Raw genomic sequence first — 17374 nt, 5'->3', positions numbered from 1 at the left:
CGCTCCCTAAAACACTTCTAATCGACCTGGCCGGGGTATCCTGGAATGACATTGACCTCATCCTGTCAGTAGATGATGCCTGGCTATTCTTTAAACGTGCCTTCCTCACCATCTTAAATAAGCATGCCCCATTCAAAAAATGTAGAACTAGGAATAGATATAGTCCTTGGTTCACTCCAGACTTGTCTGCCCTTGACCAGCACAAAAACATCTCTTCTGCATTAGCATCGAATAGCCCCCGTGATATGCAACTTTTCAGGGAAGTTAGGAACAAATATATAGGAAAGCTAAGGCTAGCTTTTTCAAACAGAAATTTGCATCCTGTAGTACTAACTCAAAAAAGTTCTTGGACACTGTAAAGTCCATAGAGAATAAGAGCACCTCCTCCCAGCTGCCCACTGCTCTGAGGCTAGGAAACACTGTTACCACCGATAAAGCCACTATAATTGATCATTTCAATAAGCATGTTTCTACAGCTGGCCATGCTTTCCACCTGGCTACCCCTACCCCGGTCAACTGCCCGGCACCCTCCACAGCAACCCACCAAAGCCCCCACCATTTCTCCTTCTCCCAAATCCATTCAGCTGATGTTCTGAAAGAGCTGCAAATCTGGACCCCTACAAATCAGCCGGGCTAGACAATCTGGACCCTTTCTTTCTAAAATGATCTGCCGAAATTGTTGCAACCCCTATTACTAGCCTGTACAACCTCTCTTTTGTATCGTCTGAGATTCCCAAAGATTGGAAAGCTGCCACGGTCATCCCCCTCTTCAAAGTTGGTGACACTCTAGACCCAAACTGCTACAGACCTATATCTATCCTACCCTGTCTTTCTAATGTCTTCGAAAGCCAAGTTAACAAACAGATTACCAACCATTTCAAATCCCACCGTACCTTCTCCGCTATGCAATCTGGTTTCAGAGCTGGTCATTAGTGCACCTCAGCCACGCTCAAGGTCCTAAACGACATCATAACCGCCATCGATAAGAGACATTACTGTGCAGCCGTATTCATCAACCTGGCCAAGGCTTTCGACTCTGTCAATCACCACATTCTTATTGGCAGACTCGACAGCCTTGGTTTCTCAAATGATTGCCTCGCTTGGTTTACCAACTACTTCTCTGATAGAGTTCAGTGTATCAAATCGGAGGGCCTGTTGTCCGGACCTCGGGCAGTCTCTATAGGGGTGCCACAGGGTTCAATTCTCAGGCCGACTCTCTTCTCTGTATACATCAATGATGTTGCTCTTGCTGCTGGTGATTCTCTGATCCACCTCTACACAGATAACACCATTCTGTACACTTCTGGCCCCTCTTTGGACACTGCGTTAACTAACCTCCAGACAAGCTTCAATGCCATACAACTCTCCTTCCGTGGCCTCCAACTGCTCTTAAATGCAAGTAAAACTAAATGCATGCTATTCAATCGATCACCGCCCGCACCTGCCTGCCCGTCCAGCATTACTACTCTGGACGGCTCTGACTTAGAATACGTGGACAACTACAAATACCTGGGTGTCTGGTTAGACTGTAAACTCTCCTTCCAGACTCACATTAAGCATCTCCAATCCAAAATTAAATCTAGAATCGGCTTCCTATATCGCAACAAAGCATCCTTCACTCATGCTGCCAAACATACCCTCGTAAAACTGACCATCCAACAGATCCTCGACTTCGGTGATGTCATCTATAAAATAGCCTGAAACACTCTACTCAACAAATTGGATGCAGTTTATCACAGTGCCATCCGTTTTGTCACCAAAGCCCCATACACTACCCACCATTGCGACCTGTATGCTCTCGTTGGTTGGCCCTCTTCATACTCATCGCCAAACCCACTGGCTACAGGTTATCTACAAGTGTCTGCTAGGTAAAGCCCCACCTTATCTCAGCTCACTGGTCACCATAGCAGCACCCACTTGTAGCACGCACTCCAGCAGTTATATCTCACTGGTCACCCCCAAAGCCAATTCCTCCTTGGTCATCTTTCCTTCCAGTTCTCTGCTGCCAATGACTGGAACGAACTGCAAAAATCACTGAAGCTGGAGACTCATACAGTGGCGAAAAGAAGTATTTGATCCCCTGCTGATTTTGTAAGTTTGCCCACTGATAAAGAAAGGATCAGTCTATAATTTTAATGGTACGTTTATTTGAACAGTGAGAGACAGAATAACAACAAAAATATCCAGAAAAACACATGTCAAAAATGTTATAAATTGATTTGCATTTTAATGAGGGAAATAAGTATTTGAGCCCCCTCTCAATCAGAAAGATTTCTGGTTCCCAGGTGTCTTTTATACAGGTAACGAGCTGAGATTAGGAGCACACTCTTAAAGGGAGTGCTCCTAACCGCAGCTTGTTACCTGTAAAAAAGACACCTGTCCACAGAAGCAATCAATCAATCAATCAGATTCCAAACTCTCCACCATTGCCAAGACCAAAGAGCTCTCCAAGGATGTCAGGGACAAGATTGTAGACCTACACAAGGCTGGAATGGGCTACAAGACCATCGCCAAGCAGCTTGGTGAGAAGGTGACAACATTTGGTGCAATTATTCGCAAATGGAAGAAACACAAAAGAACTGTCAATATCCCTCGGCCTGGGGCTCCATGCAAGATCTCACCTCGTGGGGTTGCAATGATCTTGAGAACGGTGAGGAATCAGCCCAGAACTACACGGGAGGATCTTGTCAATGATCTCAAGGCAGCTGGGACCATAGTCACCAAAAAAACTATTGGTAACACACTACGCCGTGAAGGACTGAAATCCTGCAGCGCCCGCAAGGTCTCCCTGCTCAAGAATACATATACATGCCCGTCTGAAGTTTGCCAATGAACATCTGAATGATTCAGAGGACAACTGGTGAAAGTGTTGTGGTCAGATGAGACCAAAATGGAGCTTTTTGGCATCAACTCAACTCGCCGTCTTTGGAGGAGGAGGAATGCTGCCTATGACCCCAAGAGCACCATCTCCACCGTCAAACATGGAGGTGGAAACATTATGCTTTGGGGGTGTTTTTCTGCTAAGGGGACAGGACAACTTCACCGCATCATTTGACGGGGCCATGTACTGTCAAATCTTGGGTGAGAACCTCCTTCCCTCAGCCAGGGCATTGAAAATGGGTCGTGGATGGGTATTCCAGCATGACAATGACCCAAAACACACGGCCAAGGCAACAAAGGAGTGGCTCAAGAAAAAGCACATTAAGGTCCTGGAGTGGCCTAGCCAGTCTCCTGACCTTAATCCCATAGAAAATCTATGGAGGGAGCTGAAGGTTCGAGTTCTCAAACGTCAGCCTCAAAACCTTAATGACTTGGAGAAGATCTGCAAAGAGGAGTGGGACAAAATCCCTCCTGAGATGTGTGCAAACCTGGTGGCCAACTGCAAGAAACGTCTGACCTCTGTGATTGCCAACAAGGGTTTTGCCACCAAGTACTAAGTCCTGTTTTGCAGAGGGGTCAAATACTTATTTCCCTCATTAAAATGCAAATCATTTTATAACATTTTTGACATGCGTTTTTCTGGATATTTTTGTTATTCTGTCTCTCACTGTTCAAATAAACCTACCATTAAAATTATAGACTGATCATTTCTTTGTAAGTGGGCAAACGTAGGAGATCAAATACTTTTTCCCCCCACTGTATCTCCCTCACTAGCTTTAACACCAGCGGTCAGAGCAGCTCACAGATCACTGCACCTGTACATAGCCCATCTGTAAACAGCCCATCTATCTACCTACCTCATCCCCATACTGTATTTATTTATCTTGCTCCTTTGCACCCCAGTATCTCTACTTGCACATTCATCTTCTGCACATCTACCATTCCAGTCTTTAATTGCTATATTGTAATTACTTCGCCACCATGGCCTATTTATTGCCTTAACTCCCTTATCCATTTGCACTCACTGTATATAGACTTTTTGTTTTATTTTGTTCTACTATATTATTGACTATGTTTTGTTTATTCCATGTGTAACTCTGTGTTGTTGTATGTGTCGAATTGCTATGCTTTATCTTGGCCAGGTCGCAGTTGCAAATGTGAACTTGTTCTCAACTAGCCTACTTGGTTAAATAAAGGTGAAATAAAATAAAAATGACAACGCAAAAATCATTTTTAGAAATTTTTGCAAATGTATTAAAAAAAAAAAAAAACAGAAATACCTTATTTACATAACTATTCAGACCCTTTGCTACGAGACTCAAAATTGAGCTCAGGTTCATCCTGTTTCCATTGATCATCCTTGAAATGTTTCTACAACCTGGTGTCCACCTGTAGTAAATTCAATTGATTGGACATGATTTGGAAAGGCACACACTTGTCTATGTAAGGTCCCACAGTTGACAGTGAATGTCAGAGCAAAAACCAAGCCATGAGGTCGAAGGAATTGCCTGTAGAGCTACGAGACAGGATTGTGTCGAGGCCCAGATCTGGGGAAGGGTACCAAAACATTTCTGCAGCATTGAAGGTCCCCAAGAACACAGCGACTTCCATCATTCTTAAATGGAAGAAGTTTGGAACCACCAAGACACTTCCTAGAGCTGGCCACCCAGCCAAACTGAGCAATCAAGGGAGGTGACCAAGAATCAAATGGTCACTCTGACAGAGCTACAGAGTTCCTCTGTGGAGATGGAAGAACCTTCCAGAAGGACAACCATCTCTGCAGCACTCCACCAATCAGGCCTTCATGGTAGATTGGCCAGACGGAAGCCACTCCTCAGTAAAAGCCACATGACAGCCCACTTGGGAGTATGCCAAAAAGGAATCTAAAAAGAACACTGACCACGAGAAACAAGGTTCTCTGGTCTGATGAAACCAAGATTGAACTCTTTGGCCTGAAAGCCAAGCGTTATGCCTGGAGAAAACCTAGCACCATCCCTACAGTGAAGCACGGTGATGGCAGCATCATGCAGTGGGGATGTTTTTCCGGTGACCTTAACCTCCTTCTCCTAACCTGCTACGCTAATAATAATTTGGTGGGTGCTTATATTTGTCCTATTTCACATGTACAAGTGGGTATTATACGCATGTGTGAATTGGAAATGTGTTTTTTTGCATATCCCAACTACCCGAGGCACCTTCGGAGTGGGATCACGGTCAGTCAGCCATTATCAACAGTAACCCAGTAGCAATTAGGGTTAAGGGTCTTGCTCAAGGGCACAGCGACAGATTCACCTTGTCAGCTCGGGGAGTCTGACAGATTTTTCACCTTGGGAATTTGAACGAACAACCTTTTGGTTACTGGCCTAAAGCTCTAACCGCTAAGCTAATTCACCTAACTTCCTACATTAGTTCTCCTAACCAGCCACGTTAATTATCCTAACCTGCTATGGTGACAAATCATCTTTATCACCACACCTGCCATTGCTCACCGATCAACCAAAGGCTCATTATAACAGAGAAATTACTCACCATTTTTTTTTTTTTTATCCAGCCATGTCACCTTTTTCATTGTTTTATTTTTATATATAAAACATTGTCAATTTCAACCAGCTAGATGACCAATCCACCCTGCCATAGAGACATGTACAAAGCAGAGCACACAGTCTATTGGGATCAAAGTCATACTGGTGCCTCAAACAGGCTGAAATGTCAACTTGAGGCATATACAATACATTCCATTAATCAAGCAAATAGCTGGCTGTTACTACAAAAATAACTTGATTTATTGAGGTGTAAAAAGGGTGGAAGGGAAAGGAGACCTTTGAATAAACACAGCAATATAGAGAATTGGCTTACACAATGTGAAAACAGTTAAAAACAAATTATATTTCAACAGCTGAGAGCTGTTGGTCTAACCACTGAAAGGAGAAGAACAGAGGTTTAGGGAGGGGATTTAAGAAGAATACATGAAGGGAAAAGTAAATACCGTAGCACCCATTCGTCCACCCACCCTGGGATCCTAAATAACTACAGGTCAATTTTCAAAATGCTAAGTTCATAATCTGCTGGTAACTCTGACTAAAAAGCGCCTGCCTAGGCCAGAGGCGAGTTAAACAAGGCTTGCTACCAGAGTAACAATTTCAGTTGAACGATTTGAATGAACATTCCAAAATGTTACGGTGAAACATCAAACAGCAATTATTATTTTTTAAAGATTACTGTGGCTTTTTAACAACAATATTCAAACTGAAAACGACTTACCTACTCCTACTAAATATAGTAGAAAGTCTACATGGCCACTTTATTATTTTTAGCAGCAGTTTAGACCAGAAACAGACACTTACGTTCGCTGTACATTATATTCCCAGACTGTTCGCTGACGGTCGCGGCTAACACAAAACAAATGGAATACGGTTGCTAACATTAGCCAATGCTCGCAAGCTATTTCCCATATTGAACGCACCTCGGATAGGGATTCTGATCTCAGCAATACAAGAACATCAAATACATCATAAGGATTCAACCGTCTACGCCCTGGTCACCGGTCCATATTTCTCAAAACGGATAGCTGTGTAGCAGAGTCAAAATTATCACACTGGTCTAGATTCGAGATTAGGCCTAACCAGAACCCTCCAATGTTATCCTCACTCTTTTCTCTCACTTTATCCATCCGTCTGTACTAATCTACAGGCTGTAGAACTTGAGGCTTCTGTCCATTCCAGCGGAGGAAAGGAACTGAGCATTGTCTCCGAACGCCACCCCTGTCACCAGGCCAGAATGGTCTGGAAAAAGAGGAAGAAAAATGTTTTAAAATATATATATGTTTAAGTTGACTCGGTGTAACATGACACATGCAATAGGACAGTGAGTTTTTCCTAACCATGTGTATGTATGATTTGTACAGTGAGCACACAAGGTCTGATGAAAGTTGAGTTAAATATTCTGTTCAGTTTTTCTCACCGCTGAAGTTGAGGACCTCCGACCACTGCTTGCAGATGTACACCCTGATGTCGGATCCACCCACAGCCAAGTATGTACCACTCTGATCAAACACCAGAGACTTAACCTGAGAGAGAGTGAATAAGATTCCAGTGAAAAACTCTGCAAGAAACAACCATGTTATTTGCAGTAAATGAGCTAAATTTATTAGTGAGAAGTTGACCCATATCTGTAGCTAACAGACTCTCATTATCACCTCATAGTTGTTGTCCAGGGCGATGGTCTTGAAGTTCTTCAGTTTCCTCAGATCCCACAGCTTCACAGAGCTGTCCTGGGCACCTGGAGCACAGAGTGAGACACTGGGTCAGGGAATCCATGAGGAATCCAACATTATTTACACTGTTTTGTGAGGTTGGAGAGCGACTGACCTGTGGCCAGGTAGTATCCGTTCTCAGAGAAGGCGATGGAGGTGACAGGGCCAGAGTGGCCGGGGAAGTTGGCCACATTTGTGCGCTCCTTCAGATCCCAGATCTTGATCTGGGAGTCGGAGGTTCCCGTCCCGAAGATCAGACCGTCAGGGTGGAACTGAGCACAAGTCAGAGCTGAGTGGGGGGGGAAAGAGATATGAGACATAGACAAAAATAGTAACCCATCTTTCGTGTCCACACACATAGACCTGACCACAAACACGCTTACCAACACCAGCAGCCTCATCTGTGACTTTGGTAAGGACTTGGCCAGTTTGGATATCCGAGAAGGCCCAGTACTGAGAAAGATAGAGAGGAATGCAGTGTTAACATACATCCACCAACACAGAGGTACCATTACATTTACTATTGACAACAGTGCAGCTGGTGCCATTCTATTCAATGGACCAGTGGACTCAGGAGTTGTAACAACATGCTGGACTCAGGTGTTCTACCAGTACAATGGACTGACCTGGTCTTCGGAAGAGCTGAGAAGGTAGTCCCCGGTTGCGTGAAGTGACAGCCCGGTCACGCTCGCCTCGTGCGCTCGCACCACCTGGATACAGTTGCCCCCAGTAACAGACCACACCCGGATGGTGCTGTCTGGAGAGGCAGAGAACACCACAGACTGGAGAGGAAAGAAAGATGGAAAATACAAAGAAACTAAAGTGAGGAAGGAAATTAGGCACGGGAGATTTACAAACTACAACACATTTTAAACCGGGGTATATAGATACCACAAATCAACTTACCTTTTAACTTTATTTTAATTTCACTGTATACACAATGTTGAAAAGTAGCATATGAAGCATAATTGAGTTAATTTCCATAAAATATTAGGAGCTAGACAGGTGTATAGACAGGTCTGTTACCTGGGAGGGGTGGTAGATGACAGAGGTGACCTTCTTGGTGTGACCCTTGAGGGTGGCAATGATCTGCTCCTCCTTCTTATCAAATACCACCACATTCTTATCAGCCCCACCTTTCAACACAAGATAGTCATCAATTATATTTGATTGATAGTTCTATTTACATATGCAAGGAAAAGAGATGGAGAGAAAATAAAAAGCTGTTAGAAAAAGCAGGGGTGCTTACCAGTGAGTACTTTGTTGGTGTCTGAAGGACAGAGGTCCATACACAGGATTCCTGGGACACTGGCACTGTGAAGTCCCTGAGACATTCAAAAGAACATGGTCACTATATGGACGGACAGACAGACAGTTAAGGGCAACCTCAGTAGTGCTAAGCAGCACAGTCAGCCCAACTACAGGTTATTACAGTCCTACAGATAGCAGTACTCACAGCGTGGGAAGCTACTTGGCGGTACTTGCTCAGATCCTCAGCCCTGACCAGCTCCTCTGGCACAGTCTTTCCTCTCTGGTTAGGGAGAGAAAGGGAGGAGTGAGCAAACATAAGGGACAAAATTAGTTTATTAAAAAGATTGAGTGGTTTATCATCCATCTCTGCAAGCCTTCAACGCACGACAGACATTTTCTTGAATGAAAGTCTTACCTTCTTTCTCTCTGTGGTAAGGACAGTAGCCTTATCTTGAAGCTGAAAACAGAACAGTAGAGGAGCAGGAAAGAGACTAATGAGAATTCAATGAATCACAAATCCATTCCCATATTGAGAGGGTCTCAGAGTAATGAGAACACTAATCACAGGGGGTAAAAAGAAAAATAGGAAATTAGCTCTTACCTTCTGGATGATCTCTGGAGTCATTCCCACCTGCACACTAACCTCCATTGGTTCCCCACCAGAACCCTGAGAAAGGGAGAGTCAAAACAATAGAGAGAAGAATACTTAGAAAAGAGAGAGCATCTACCCTCAATCTCTGATGGACAGGAATCCTGTTTGATGGATAGGAATCAGCACTAATCACTCACCCCACCGGCTGGCTGAGAGGCGGGCATAGCCTGAGGGGCCACCAATCCGGCTTGGGGCTTGAGTGTGGCCAGGGCTGTTGAATGGGAGAATGGGCAAAGAGTAAGCATTTTGCCTTCACAGGTCAGTGAATGATGAGAGAAGATGAGGAAGCGACTTCAGACTATAGAGATCCCTTGGCCCTCTCTTACCCTCTCTGGCTGCAGTGACCTCCTTGGTAAGACGCGCAATGACTCTGCAGGCTGCGTCATGCTGGTACAGGGCGTGAGAGAGCTCCTGGCGAGTCGTCTGTAGCTGCTGCCTCAGAGTGAAACTGTGCAACATGACTGCATCCTTGAAAGAGACAGAAGACATTAAGGGAAAGATTTAATAATACAGAGGAAGAGTATTCTGTCATAACACTGTCCACAGGTAGACTACAAACCAGTCTGCCTAGACACTCACCCACTCATCTTGCAGAGCCTTGAGTATGGCAGGGATACTGGTAGAAGAGGGAGCCTTTGGTCGGATAGGATGAGACACTGGGCAACAGAAGGCAGCACAACATTAATTCAAATCCATTACGAAAACATCTCTTCGAATACATGGAACCTACTTAGGATTTCCTTCTAAGCCAAAACTAAAATCAGTACATAAATACATACTTTGTGTAATCGATTCGACCGATTACGTTAACTGTCTATCCCCGCCCTGTTCACCTTTAATATCGATAAGTTGCTCTTCCGACAGTGGTTGGCTATTCATGGGATCCACGCCATTCTCTGCGATGAACTTCTCGATCAGTCGGCGCTCGAACACCTGGTTAGACACTGGGGACACGCAAGGGTGCTCCGGGACCTCATTGGAAACTAAGTGGGGTAACATAAATGGATACATACAATTGTTAGCTATTGTTTCATGGCTAGATAATATAACTAGTAAGCCACCATGAATACCATGTTGCAGAAAAGTGACAGACTACAAATACAATGCATCAGTTACTAGCTCGCCACACTAACGTTAGCTAGCAGGGTGCTAGGTAAGCGAACTAGCTCATTCAACTTCAGAAGCATGTTCAACTTACTTGCGCAAACCAAAGACATATTTCAAGTGCACGTCCCTCTGTAGCTAAACACGATTTTTTGTGTCACGCTTGATGGCAAACTATCTTGAAAGTCTTGCCTAAAAGGCAACTATTGCGCCTACTTTATTTTTGTTTTGTGCCAAGTTCGCACGCTGGCCGCATCGAAAACAGTGCACGCTGGGATACCATCAGTCCTCCAAAGCTAGCTCTTCTTCGTTCCCCCACTGTCATGACTAAGACACTTTCATAACTAGATTTAAAATTCGTTTTATTTTCTCGAGCTTCATTCATTACTTGACGAACAAGCCAATGATACGTTAATACACAAAACATTGGGGAAAGTATATGACTTCAAACATATTATAATCCATTCTATAAAACCTCAATGACAATGTGAATACGTGGTGAAATAATGTAACAGTAATTTAATCATGTGCACCACTTTATGGCAATCACAAAGAAAGTTTATATCTTATGTAAAGATATGTAATCTAATAAAAGTTTATTTTGAATTATTTTGTGTTAATTTACTTGTTTAATAGTAGGTAACACATGCAGATATGATTTTAAATTGAGAGGCAATTCCCATATTACAAAATCAGAGAATTCCTCATCTCTTCTTTAATGTTGACATCTCTTCTCCATCCTAACATAACTCCCATATATTTACACACATATACAGTCATCTATAGCTTACAGAAAAGGTTTAAATGTGTGGTCCTGAGGGTTCCTAGGTAGGTAGCACAAAGTAATCGGCAGGTTGATTTTTGGAAACATTACCATGCCAGTTGTACAAAGGAGCGATATGCCAAAATGGAGGATATTGCTCATCTCATTCTTAAAATGAATGATAATGACATGATCATAAAGAAATTATATGAAGTAATACGCAATACCCAAACAGATCCAAATAGGGTTCTGAAAGTGAAGGCACTATAATTACAAAATCACCCGTGAACAGTTTAATCATATCGCCCTCCACTATTTTCTCTCCTCCCACTCTTTCTTTACCTCCATTCACTCCTCTTCTCTGTGCTCTATAAGAAGTTGAGTTTTTCAGAAGTGTAGATGCTGCAAGTCTCCAAGGTATCTGTGTCCAGTGGAAGTGTGGAGAAGTAGTCTTTTGCTTTGCTCTCCTTGTCTCCCTCTTTCTTGATCTGGAACTGAAAGCAGTCTTCAGATGAGTGGAGGCAGTCTGAGGTGCCAGCGATGGGAAAGGAGATCTCCCTCTCTCTGTCAGCAGTCTCCTGAGAAGAGAGAGTCAATGACAAAACGAAAGAGCAGAATATAACTTAATTGTCCATTGTGAGACAGAAAATAGAAACAGTGTGTGTATTTACCTCTTCACTAGGAGTGTGAGTAGTGGCAGTCTCAACTCTAAGTCTATCTGTCTCCTGTTGTCTCGCTGTCCTCACTAGCTCAGGGGAGGGCTGTGGTCCACTGTCCACTACAAGTGGTGCACTGTCCACGACAGGAATGTAACCCTGAGAAAGACACATAATATAGAAATCTATAATAATGGTGAAAAGAGCCTACATTTACAACTTCACCGCCTACATACCGAATGTGTAGGTCTGGGGATCCATATTTTTGGCGTTACAATCTGCTTTGAATGACTGTAAATGCCAGAGGGCTGGAGGGCTGGGTGGACTGTAGTCCTGCAGATGACAAACAAAACAACTATGTAAATATAAATATTGAGTAGACAGGGGAACGCACAGCGATACAAACTAACAATCCACAGAGAAGCATGAAACTGTATGTGACCATTGACCCAATTTAAATGTGTAAGGACCTGATGCAGGAGGAGATTCAAACTGGCGCAAAGGACTTTTACTCTGACACTCTGGCAGAATTCTATAACATCACACAGTTGAAATGGATGGACAACATAGTACCATGACAACAGGCTCATTGCATTGCGCACACACAAACCCTCCAATAACCACTCGTAACCCCACCATATTTCTTCTACCTACCAAACTCACAAACATCTCTCACTCTACATCCGTCAAGCTCATTCAGAACATCCCCTCACCTGGACATTGACTCTTTGATGGTTAGATGCTGTTGTATGGTGACCTCTTAGGCCATTGATTATCATAGTGAGGCTGCAGTTAGTGTAGCGCTTCATAAATAGGATGAAACCAGCCAAAGTCACAAACATGCCAAAAGGAACACTGATGGACTTGAGGACTGCTCTCCATCTAGCAGTCTTATCTGGAGAGAGAAAAAGGAAGGGAGAAAGAGTAAGTGAGCGGGGAGTTCAAGAAAGATATCTCTGCATCATGTAAAGGGGAAAGCTCCTGCTCACTCACACACACACAAGTCACTCACCGACCACATGGAGAATGGTGGACGACACCAGGTTGCCGCCCTGATCTCGGATCTCATACATCCCATCATGCTTTGCACTCAGCCTGGTGATGACCACCTCGTTGACAGTCCCGTTTCTCCCCAGAGAGAGGAGGCCCCAGTACCGGGGGTCCTGGTCCACAATCTGGCCATCCCTGATCAGCTGCACGGGGCGAGAGTACCGGGACTCAAGGGGCACGTTGGAGGGGTTGGAGAGGTGCAGGGACGGGGTAAAAATGAGTTGGACATGAGGGACAGGGAGAAAAAGGGGAAGGTTTAGAGACTCCGTGAAGAAGCGGGTGACATTGAAGTTGTGCCCTGCACCCACACATGGGATAATGAGAGAGAGAGAATTGGAAAGAGTGTAAAGGAAAAGAAAAAGGAGAAATTAAGGAGGGGACATGAGGACGATGAGGGGCATCAGGATGAAAGAAAGAATCAGATACAATTAAGAGTCAGTTTGGATTATGAGTCAGTTTTGACCATTTGTCAGATCTAATATCGCAATCTCTTCTCTCCTAGCCTCCGATCCCATCTCCCTCTCTCCATCTCCCTTTTCATTTCGCTCTCCCCTTCATCCAGATCTCTTTGATCTTTCTAGTGCTCACCATTGACAGTCAACTTGCTGCGGGAGATTACTTTCCCATTCTCGTCTCGGAGGGTGTAGTTTCCCTGGTCTGCCTGGGTCACCCTCTCTGCCACCCAGACCCTCCCACTTGAACCTAGCCTCCCCCGGCTCGCCTCGCTGGTCTCAGGGTCCATCCGGTTCCACAGTAATACCGTCTGGGAGTCAGAGGGGGAGCCCCGGGAGAGAACTCCAGCACGGAGCCATATTTAGGGATGTTGTGCTGAAAGGTTTCCCCATAGCCCAGACGGAAGGTTTTTATACATTCTGAGAAAGGGTGAAAGAAAGCAAAACAGGGAGAGATTATCTTGAGAGTTATACAATGTTTCAAAGTTCATACAATTAATTTCAACAGATACAATTAATCATTATACAATATCATAGAGATAAGAGAGATAAGAGAGAGCAAGAAATAGAGAAAAAAATAGACAAAGAAATGGAGAGATGTATTCCCTGCGGCAGAATTTTTTTAAATATATTTTTTATTTTATTTAACTATGCAAGTCAGTTAAGAACAAATTATTATTTACAATGACGGCCTACCTCGGCCAAACCCTAACCACGCTGGGCCAACTGTGCACCGCCCTATGGGACTCCCAATCAAGGCTGCTTGTGATACAGCCTGGACTCAAACCAGGGTCTGTAGTGACGCCTCTAGCACTGAGATGCAGTGCCTTCGACCACTGCACCATTCGGGAGCCCCTGAGCCCCTGTACCTGAGACAGTGAGGCGAACGGTCTCATAGGTGAATCCAGAGGACAGTTTGATAGAGTAGAGCCCCTGGTCACGGTGTGTGATGTCTTTCAGCAGCAACGTCCTATCTTTCGTCCACTCAAACCGCGGGTCCTTCAACTATAAACACACAATAGTGCTTAGCATAGAAGAACACACACACACTTAAACACACGTTATGTACTTCTATCCTCGTGGGGATCGAAAATTCATTTCCATTCAAAATCGTATTTTACCTGAACCTAACCCCCAACCCCTTACATTAATTGTAACCATAACGCCTAAGCTTAAAATAGCCTTTTTCCTCATGGGGATGTAGGAAATGTCCCCACAAGGGAGAATGTTTTACTATCCTTGTGGGGACATTTGGGGATATGAGGTCCCCACAAGAATAGAAGAACCAACCCACACACACAAACACACACACACACACACAACCTACATTGTTGTTCTCCAGAAGCACTCTTCTTTGTCCTGGAGGGTAGCTGGGGGTAAAGGTCACGATTCTTGAGCCTGAGTAGACCGGCAGGCGGAACTCTCGACCAGAACACACTATATGTAAGTCTTCATTCCAACCTGAAAAAGAGAGGGACAAATAGTGTGAGTTATGGGAGGAGAGAGGAGGACAATGCCAGAGATTATCAAAAGAAAATACAGAATTTTTCAAATCCATGTGTGACTTTTTGTGAGACAACAACGACGACGACATGACCCACCCAAAGAGAAAGCTAGGGGGAGAGAGAGAGAGATTGGGAGTCAAATGAAATTCTTCCAACATATTACTACTGTAAAGTAATCATAGGTTAAACAACCATCTACAACTGGATGCAAATGCTATAATACTAAAACGGAAAAAAGTCCAACTCACCCAAAGAGACAGGGATGCTGAGAAGGGCACTCACTAGGATATAGAGGTGCATGTTCTGAGGACAGACCCAAGACAGCTGTAGAGAGACACCCACTGTGTCAGGGGGGTTGGCAGCAGACTATAGATTAGGTATCATCAACTAGATTCAGCCACAGGCAGATTCTTTCTTCAGCAATGGTCTGGGGGCTGGAACATAATTACATATCATTTGTAGACTGCAAATAGACAGCAAGAAGCCCAAACATATATAATATTTGACTAACAATCATTTCACACCTTGCTTACGTTTATATATGACCTAAACTAGGTGACCTAAACTGGGACATGCTTAACACCCCGGCCATCCTACAATCCAAGCTTGATGCCCTCAATCTCACACAAATTATTAATGAACCCACCAGGTACAACCCCAAAGCCGCAAACACTGGCACCCTCATAGATATCATCCTAACCAACGTGCCCTCTAAATACACCTCTGCTGTTTTCAACCAAGATCTCAGCGATCACTGCCTCATTGCCTGCACCCGTAATGGGTCAGCGGTCAAACGACCTCCACTCATCACTGTCAAACGCTCCCTGAAACATTTCAACGAGCAAGCCTTTCTAATCGACCTGGCCCTGGTATCCTGGAAGGATATTGACCTCATCCCGTCAGTAGAGGATGCCTGGTTATTTTTTTTAAATGCCTTCCTCTCCATCTTAAATAAGCATGCCCCTTTCAAGAAATTTAGAACCAGGAACAGATATAGCCCTTGGTTCTCCCCAGACCTGACTGCCCTTAACCAACACAAAAATATCCTGTGGCGTTCTGCATTAGCATCGAACTGCCCCCGTGATATGCAACTTTTTAGGGAAGTTAGAAACCAATACACACAGGCAGTTAGAAACGCCAAGGCTAGCTTTTTCAAACAGAAATTCGCCGTGCAACTCCAACTCTAAAAAGTTCTGGGACATTGTAAAGTCCATGGACAATAAGAACACCTCCTCCCAACTGCCCACTGCACTGAGGATAGGAAACTCTGTCACCACCGATAAGCCCACTATAATTGAGAATTTCAATAAGCATTTTTCTACGGCTGGCCATGCTTTCCACCTAACTACCCCTACTGCATTCAACAGCACTGCACCCCCACAGCTACTCGCCCAAGCTTCCCCCATTTCTCCTTCTCCCAAATCCATTCAGCTGATGTTCTGAAAGAGCTGCAAAATCTGGACCCCTACAAATCAGCTGGGCTTGACAATCTGGACCCTTTCTTTCTAAAATTATCTGCCGAAATTATTGCAACCCCTATTACTAGCCTGTTCAACCTCTCTTTCGTGTCGTCTGAGATTCCCATAGATTGGAAAGCAGCTGCTGTCATCCCCCTCTTCAAAGGAGGTGACACTCTTGACCCAAATTGCTACAGACCTATATCCATCCTACCCTGCCTTTCTAAGGTCTTCGAAAGCCAAGTCAACAAACAGATTACCGACCATTTCGAATCCCACCGCACCCTCTCCGCTATGCAATCTGGTTTCAGAGCTGGTCATGGGTGCACCTCAGCCACGCTCAAGGTCCTAAACGACATCGTAACCGCCATCGATAAGAAACAATACTGTGCTGCCGTATTCATTGACCTGGCCAAAGCTTTTGACTCTGTTAATCACCACATCCTCATCGGCAGACTCAGTAGCCTTGGTTTCTCAAACGATTGCGTCGCCTGGTTCACCAACTACTTCTCTGACAGAGTTCAGTGTGTCAAATCGGAGGGCCTACTGTCTGGACCTCTGGCAGTCTCTATGGGGGTACCACAGGGTTCAATTCTTGGGCCAACTCTTTTCTCTGTATACATAAATGATGTCGCTCTTGCTGCTGGTGAATCTCTGATCCACCTCTACGCAGACGACACCATTCTGTACACTTCTGGCCCTTCTTTGGACACTGTGTTAACAACCCTCCAGACGAGCTTCAATGCCATTCAACTCTCCTTCCGTGGTCTCCAACTGCTCCTAAACACAAGTAAAACTAAATGCATGCTCTTCAACCGATCGCTGCCTGCACCTGCCCGCCTGTCCAGCATCACTTCTCTGGACGGTTCTAACTTAGAATTTGTGGACAACTACAAATACCTAGGTGTCTGGTTAGACTGTAAACTCTCCTTCCAGACTCACATCAATCATCTCCAATCCAAAGTGAAATCTCGAATTGGCTTCCTATTTCGCAACAAAGCATCCTTCACTCATGCTGCCAAACATACCCTCGTAAAACTGACCATCCTACCAATCCTCGACTTCGGCGATGTCATTTACAAAATAGCTTCCAATACCCTACTCAACAAGCTGGATGCAGTCTATCACAGTGCCATCCGTTTTGTCACCAAAGCCCCATATACTACCCACCACTGCGACCTGTACGCTCTCGTTGGCTGGCCTTCGCTTCATAATCGTCGCCAAACACATTGGCTCCAGGTCATCTACAAGACTCTGCTAGGTAAAGTCCCCCCCTTATCTCCGCTCACTGGTCACCATAGCAGCACCCACCTGTAGCACGCGCTCCAGCAGGTATATCTCTCTGGTCACCC

The 17374-nt window shown here is 44.5% G+C and overlaps 1 protein-coding gene across 1 annotated transcript; it reads right to left on the bottom strand.

Annotated features, from left to right (window-relative positions):
- Positions 1-5641: 5641 nt before the first annotated feature.
- prp19 (PRP19/PSO4 homolog (S. cerevisiae)) lies at positions 5642-10377 on the bottom strand. Its single transcript, NM_001173881.1, is given in 16 exon segments — positions 5642-6662; positions 6841-6946; positions 7076-7158; positions 7248-7421; positions 7516-7585; positions 7759-7914; positions 8159-8268; positions 8382-8457; positions 8589-8663; positions 8799-8840; positions 8985-9050; positions 9173-9246; positions 9362-9503; positions 9615-9691; positions 9869-10018; positions 10234-10377. Coding segments are annotated over 16 exon segments (1518 nt in total). The 5' UTR covers positions 10253-10377; the 3' UTR covers positions 5642-6564.
- Between the last annotated feature and the right edge of the window lie 6997 nt (positions 10378-17374).

Source organism: Salmo salar, chromosome ssa05 (genome assembly GCF_905237065.1).
Source record: "Salmo salar chromosome ssa05, Ssal_v3.1, whole genome shotgun sequence".
Classification (NCBI taxonomy): domain Eukaryota; kingdom Metazoa; phylum Chordata; class Actinopteri; order Salmoniformes; family Salmonidae; genus Salmo; species Salmo salar.
Note: the sequence above shows the minus strand (reverse complement) of the source record. Positions and strands in the feature narration are given on the sequence as shown.